The sequence below is a fragment of the Elaeis guineensis genome, chromosome 7 (genome assembly GCF_000442705.2).
Source record: "Elaeis guineensis isolate ETL-2024a chromosome 7, EG11, whole genome shotgun sequence".
NCBI lineage: Eukaryota > Viridiplantae > Streptophyta > Magnoliopsida > Arecales > Arecaceae > Elaeis > Elaeis guineensis.
Genome location: NC_025999.2, coordinates 81,643,745 through 81,650,708, shown reverse-complemented (window position 1 = coordinate 81,650,708; position 6,964 = coordinate 81,643,745). Strand labels below are relative to the sequence as shown.

Genomic DNA, 6,964 nt, shown 5'->3' with positions numbered 1-6,964 from the left:
TAATTGCTCAAAAGAGTAGATACTTCCTGGCTGGAGCCCAAAATACCATGCTCGAGTAGCTTTCCGAATTATAACCGAAAAGTCAAGGCATAAGAGGACGTCGGTTGCCCCCTGAATCATCATAAGAGCCTTATAGCTCTCCAAGTAATCGATAGGGTCTGTGGAGCAATCATAAGGCTCCATCTGTGACATCGATCTTGAACCAAGTCAAAATCAGTTCATCTAAGATGCATCGGGAGAAAGGTGGAGCAGTGTGGATGCCAAGGTCGTTGGATAACCCTCAGCCATCCATCCGAAGTTGAGCAAGTCGGTGGTCGATTTTTCTGAACTTATGTTCATAGTCGTTAAGCCACCGTTGCTGGAAGAATGCAGGGGTAGAATTCTCCGATGAACTGGATGAGGAAGCTAAGGGCATGTGTGGCCTCTTCCCCTTCTTGTCACTATAGTGGTGAGAGGGGGAAGGGGACCATTGCTGTCGTCGAGTGGCACGGTGGGACCAAATAGGCCCAATTGTTATTGGGGCTATTCATATGGCAGTCCAGTCCATCCCATTTACAGGATAGGATCGGGCCGGCCCTATTGGCCAAGCCCATTTTGACAGTCCTAATTGGAGGTGGAGGCGGAAGATCTTTCCGACAGGAAGATTGTCTAACAGAATCAGTGAAATTATTCTGGGCTCTTATCTTTATCATGACTGGATTCATTCTCCCCCCTTCCCAATGCTTCAATTTGTTGCGTTCAATCTCCGATTGCGTCTGACTCCAGTGAAGAGCAATCTGCAAAAGAAGTCCATTGGTCGAAATTATATCCAGCAGAAATCCTCCGATACTTAAGTCAGTAAAGAGTGATGAATAGTAGATATTTTAGAATAGAATCTGACAGAATCTCGCCCATAAGTGTCATTACCCTTACTATTCTCTTACCTCCCCTTTATATAGATAATTTGGATGTAATTATCTGTAACGGTTTGGCACGTGGGGTCCCACTTATCCCGGCATTATGTAATCATGAAGTGGACAGTTAATGCCCACTAATAATCGTGGTAAGTAGCCGTTACGCGCTTTTTGCACTGACGGTTTTTGATATACAGATTGTGTGTCGATGATGTGGGCATACCGACTGTATATCGATGTTTGTAATATATCGACTGACCATCAATTGGTGATTCTAATATACTGACTGACCATTGGTTATAAAGTCGATCGAGTCGTTATGATTGACTTGGATATGTCAGAAAAATTGATTGAGAATTACCGACTGTTTGTTGGTGTACCGAATGATAGTCGGATGTCCGTATCCTTGGTGCAAATAGAAAATCAGACGACGAGCTTTCTAGATATATCAAAGTTGAATCAGAACTCATTCATCAATCTAATTTTGACGGTTCTCCATAGGGTGTCAATACATATTCGAATGGTCAATCGTGAACCAGGGAAAGCAAGTCCGATTACCCCAACCCCAACAAATCTGTTGTTTACATATGAGAAATTTTTGTTGAGGATTTCTGATATTCTCTGTTAGAGGTGTACATAAATAATGAGGATTTTCAGAATATATGTTTTTATCAAATTCACACAAGCTTGCAGATTTACATCAGGACGGTAAACTTTGAAAGTATCTCCATCTAATTGAGTATCAGCATGAGATTGCCCCTTCATGGTTTGAAAAAATAATTAGAAATCCACCAAGAGTGCAAATTGAAAAAATCTGAAATAGTTATTCATTCTGATACATCAATGACAGATCATGCATGATGATTTTGAGACCTTCGTGGTGATCTCCCATTGGTTGTGATTATATATTTTATGAAAGGAACCAACAAGATGCGCATCTCGAAGGAGAGGCTAACAGTCTTGCAGCTTAGAACTAAAGATTTTCCCCATCTCCAGACATTCTTTCACTGCCAACCGAAGGATCATTAATGGTTTGAGTCATTGCTTGCACAAAAATTCTCTCATACTTGCTGGTTTAAACTCAAAACACCGTGAATCACCTTTGCTAAGACTTAATTATCCAACAGTGACTACACGTACTTTGGCAGTACAGACCAGAGCATACAACCAAACTTTTTCCCAACTATGATAGCAGTGGAGCCTTTTGATATTACTGTTAACTGGACAACTACATCCCTTTAGCCACTCGCTGGAAAACCATCTTTATAAAAAAACAAGTTTATGGCATTTTCCCTGAATATATCAACTTCCATAGTTAAGCAGCAAGAAGAGAGAGAAACAGGAACTCCTCATAACATCATTGTAGATAGCTACTTACATATATATATAAGCAGTAATATATAGTTACAACAAAACACTCCTTATAAGCAAAGACCAAAGTAGAGCCTGCAATCAGGGACTCAAGGGACTTCTCATGGGCTGGCTTCCATCTTGATCATAAAAGGTGAAGCAGCACTAGAGGAGGGCATGCCCGGATCATCATTGATGCCGTCATGGCTGCTGCTCCCCCTCATCCTCGACGTGCTGCCTCTCTCCCAGCTGCTTCTCTTCAGATGACTCCTAGCCACGCTCCTGTTGGCCCGACCTCTCTCCGGCTGCGGACGAACTTTTATTCCCCTTATCATCTGTCAGTTTTGCATGCATAACGCTCGAAAATTTCAGAAATTCAATCATCATGAGTAAAATGCTTCAAGGAAGCACGAAGAAAAAGTGGTAGGGAATCCCCCAACACATACATATTTTCCACACTTCATGTCGGAGTAAATGATGATGAAATCCCCTTCCTGCAGGCCGTTGGATCGAACAAATTCTCCTGAATCCCCACAACACATACATGAGACCAAAAGCAACAATAAGTATCAAAAGAATTTGACATTGAACAAGAGGAAGCTATCAAGATGAAAGATTTCCTTCCAAACTGTACCTGTGTTCTCCAGGAGATACATGCGGCTCTTGTTGTTGGGCCAAAATCTGCATCGATCACCAGATGATTATTTGCTCTCTTTTTTTAAAAGAAAATTATAGCAAACGTTTCTCTTTTCCAAACAAAAAAAAGAACTTGTGATGCATGCAAGAAGTAGATAGCATCAATCAAACTTAAATATATATTCTTTATACTTGATTTAATGAAACTACTTTACGTTAAAAAAAATTCTTTTTCCTTCTTTTGGGAGGCGTTACTCAAATCAAAAGAGCGCTATTACAACGTCAAGTACCTGTACCGCATGTTCCATACTTGGGAGGTGCCTATGTCCTCCACTGGAATTGATATCCCGTCCCTTGCTTCGAGCTCCGGTAGATGGATCTCCGCTTCCTTCTGGTGATACAGCAACATCAAATACTTCAAACCTTTGTTCAGACAAAGAAGAAAACCCTTCCATGGTGCCAAATTTGGGAGCAGAAAAAGGATGGAAACAAACTGTATATTAATTCAAACCGTGTCGGATTTCGCTCACTTTGGGTAGCACGATCCTCCCCAGGCTACCCACGTCACTCTGCTTCAACACCTTCTGAAACAAGAACCTCAAATTCTTCTCCCCTTTCAAACCCTACATCAAAAAAATTGCACCTTTTTCCTTGAATCCAGTTCCAGTCCTACCAACTCGACGGTCAATACAACGATACAAAGAAAGAATTAATGGAAAATTAGTCGAAGCCCACCTGCCGTCTGTCAGTAGACGATGCTGCATCTCGGTGAGAATTCTGCTGCTGTGGAGGCATGGATGGCGACAGCTGTGGTTGTTGCATGGAGGACTTAGGGGGTGGCGGCGCCTCCACCATCGGATTCTTTTGACGAGATGAGGAAGAAGAAGACCAGAAACTCCACGTCCTATTATTATTATTATTATTGTGATTATTATTATTATTATTGTTGTTATTATTATTAGCATTTGAGGAGCTGCTACTCGCTCCTTCAGCGGGAGCTCTCGAGGAGCTCGACTCAGCCTGGTGATGGTTCTGCTGCTGCTGCTGCTGTTGTGGCTGGCTGCGGTGGCTGTGGAGAGAAGATACGCGCCGCTGCCGAGCCATCCTCTTCTTCCGGGCCTCCTTCGTGACCGAGGCCATTCCACCGAGCCGCTGGCCTTGCTGGTACAGTGCATGGCCCGGGTACTGGTTGACAAAACCTCCCGGGTACTGTGCCTGCGGCATTGTAGCTGGATGAGGACCGGCGGCGCCCCCGAATGGCACGTACTGTGCCGGAGCTGCAGCATATTGCGAGGGCCATGCCGCAGCTGTGTGGTCCGCTGCATGCATGTCAGGTGATGGAGAAAATGGCTGGCCGTTGAGCACAATGCCGCTGGTGCCGCCTTGGTGGTAAGAGTAATTAGCAGCCGCTGCCGGACCAGGATATGCCGGCTCACCGCCGGAACTGCTACCACCGCCGCCACCATAGACCGGCATCATTACTGGGAATGCGACGCCGGTCGTTGGATCAACGTGATACGGAATATTCCAACCATGGCGTTGGGAATCTGCGTTGTAGCTGTAGTCAAGATTAGGGTTAGGGTTCACTGGAACGTCGGAGGACATAACAGGGAGATGGTGATTAGGAGAAGCAAATGGCTGCTGCTGGTGTTGGTGGTGGTAAGGGTACGGTGGTTGCGCGGCCCGTTCCGGCCGATCTTGGTGCTCGTTCTGGCTTCTACGGCGTTTCTTCTTCTGGAGGTGGTTGGCCTGGACCCAGGTGAGGACGAGCTTCAGCAGCTGTACTTGGGCTTGCCGGTTTCCACCGAGGTGGCGTACGGCGCAGTCTATGGTGGCTCTCTTCATCCGGATTTCTCTCAGATCCTGGGGAGAGATGGCGTCCCTGTTGATCCTCATCCATTCGAAGAACACCCTCGCCATTTCCTCCGGATCCTCCTCCGGTCCACCCACCGGCGCCCCCCTGGCAGCTCCCCCTCCGACTCCAGCCTCCCCGGGTGGCCTTACTTCTCCGGCCATAGCATGCAATGGTGGTGACGGCCCCGGGCCACTCGTGCTCGCTGTCGCTTCTCCATTCATCGTCATGCTGTCCGGAAACAGTGAAGCAGGGTTCCACTGCTCCGAGAGGTCGAAAAGGCCCATGTCGCCGAGAATGTCGAGCCCCTCCAACTCCATGCTCAAAAGATCGGACGCCACCTCCGACGGCATCATCCTCTCACCGTTGGAAGAGGACGCGACCGCCTGCAAGTCGCCCCCGCCGCTCCCACCGCCGTCCGAGCCGAAGAGGAAAGAGGAAGAAGACGAGGAGGATGAAGCGAGGCTTGTGTTGTGGAAAAGATTGCAAGCCGATGATGACGAAGGAGACCTGGCCGGTGAGGGGAGGCACGGGAAGTCGGGGAGGCAGGAGAAGGCCGCGTCGGAGAAGATGAGGTCGTCTCCTTCGATATCCAGCATTAGATCGTCCGGCGGATTGCTTGGTCCCTCGTCTGGAATCCAAATCCTCTTGCCCTTGTCTTTGTTATCCGCCGCTCCTGCCGGCGACGTCGCCACCGTGGCCGCGGCGGCAGCCATCGCCATTGCTTCCTCCGCAGCCTCTGCATGCTGCTGCTGATGCAGATGGTCACCGTCCGGCTCCATTTTCCGTACAACAAAACAAAGCCTTCCCCCGACACCGAACTCTAAATGCTCTCTCTCTCTCTCTCCCCGGTATTTTTCCTTTTTTTCCCCCCTTCCTCTCCTGTCAAATTGCTACTTCCCTACGTGGGGGAATCACCAGACGGGAAAACTATCTACAGGTCGGAAGTAAAGAAAAACTTCGTTTTTTTATCTACTTATTTTTAAATTTTTATGTACAAAATAGTACTGGAAACAAAAACCTGGATAACGATGTAAGGAAAGAGGTGGTACCAGGCAAGAAGAAAAGATTTAGATATATACTATAAAAGCAGAAACTAAAGAAAAGTAGGGGGCTTCAACAAAAGCATTCTGCACGGAGGGTGAGGAAAAGAAGCAGTGCATGCAGGACCCACTGGCTTCCCTTCTATGAGGAAGCAGCGAAAGCGACCGAAACCGCTCCTCCTCTCCCTTGCTTATATGGAAAGAAATAAGATATATATATTATATATGTGTCTATTCTAGAAAGAAGATACCAGATGAAAATATTAAAAAAATCAAGGCCAAAGCGCTGTTAAGGAAGTACAACGAGTAACAAAGAAGGAAAATATATTAAAAACAGAGATCTGATAAAAAAAAAAAGACAGAACACGAAGGGAAAAATAGAAAGAAGAGCACAAAAGATGGCTGAGAGCGGCAAGCCAGTTCCCTTCCCCGGCCAGCCGGAAACGGAAAGTCGGTCAATCGTTTCGTCGACGATCGAGCACCTCCCGGAGATTCCGAAAACCGGCACCGCTTCCGTTACCGAAAGCGCCACCAAAGCCCTGAACCCCAACCACCCCCCCACCCCTCTCTCTCTCTAACCCCAGTCCCACTTCCTTCACGTTCTCTCTCTCACACTCACTCTCTCTTCTTTCTCGCTTCCTCTCTCTCTCTTCTCTCTGAGTCCCAACTCCAAACTGTGGATAAGTACCACCATACCGGGGCTCCCCCTTTTTATATTATATTTGTGCTCTCCTCTTTTGCCTCTAGAAGTTTTTTTTTTTTTTTAGTTCTTCTTTTTTTTGTTGTAATAACAATAATAATAGTTTTGGACGATAGTGGGGGAGGAGGGGAAGTTACAACGTGGGTGGAGAAGTGGGTGAACGTAAATGCGGTGGCTCACAACTCTTAACTCTCCGGATTTTGCGCCCATCCAGCCCCCGCCATCCGTTGCAACGTGACCGGTCCCCGACGCGGCGCTCACGATCCGCCCTCGCTGTTCTGCCCTCAACAGCATCCACTCTGCCACCCTGACGTGTCCCCCAGCCATTGGCCGTCAGACCCGGGCCGAACCCTCGAGATGTTAGGCCCTCCTGTACTCCAAAAAAAACAAAAAAAAAAAATCTCCCAGAGGAAAAATTACGCGGATGACTTGTCACTCTCTACTAGTGCCACGTCATCATGGTGTTCTTTCCGTGTTTGGATTTTCCTGG

The 6,964-nt window shown here is 47.0% G+C and overlaps 1 protein-coding gene across 3 annotated transcripts; it reads right to left on the bottom strand.

Moving 5' to 3' along the window:
- Window positions 1–2,222: 2,222 nt before the first annotated feature.
- Window positions 2,223–6,398, bottom strand: LOC105048837 (regulatory protein viviparous-1). Of its 3 annotated transcripts, none has more exons than XM_010928303.3 (6): window positions 3,615–6,393; window positions 3,410–3,502; window positions 3,170–3,270; window positions 2,878–2,924; window positions 2,690–2,766; window positions 2,223–2,578 (listed from the first exon to the last, which is right to left on the bottom strand). In XM_010928303.3, exons 1-6 carry the CDS (start codon window positions 5,511–5,513, stop codon window positions 2,366–2,368), a joined length of 2,430 nt encoding a protein of 809 aa, XP_010926605.2. In that variant the 5' UTR covers window positions 5,514–6,393; the 3' UTR covers window positions 2,223–2,365. The 3 variants fall into 3 exon arrangements, with proteins under 3 accessions (XP_010926605.2, XP_010926608.2, XP_073117350.1); XM_010928306.3 differs by having other exon boundaries at window positions 2,380–2,578; window positions 3,391–3,502; window positions 3,615–6,395; XM_073261249.1 differs by lacking the exons at window positions 2,223–2,578; window positions 2,690–2,766; window positions 2,878–2,924 and having other exon boundaries at window positions 3,374–3,502; window positions 3,615–6,398.
- Window positions 6,399–6,964: the final 566 nt, after the last annotated feature.

Bases quoted from the DNA above. Each gene is read 5' to 3' on its own strand.
- LOC105048837 (XM_010928303.3), bottom strand. From the start codon at position 5,513: ATGGAGCCGGACGGTGACCATCTGCATCAGCAGCAGCATGCAGAGGCT. The intron at 3,271-3,409 runs GTGAGCGAAATC...CTGTATCACCAG, and splicing joins GGAGGATCGTGCTACCCAAA to AAGGAAGCGGAGATCCATCT. The intron at 2,579-2,689 runs GTATGTGTTGGG...CAAAACTGACAG, and splicing joins ACATGAAGTGTGGAAAATAT to ATGATAAGGGGAATAAAAGT.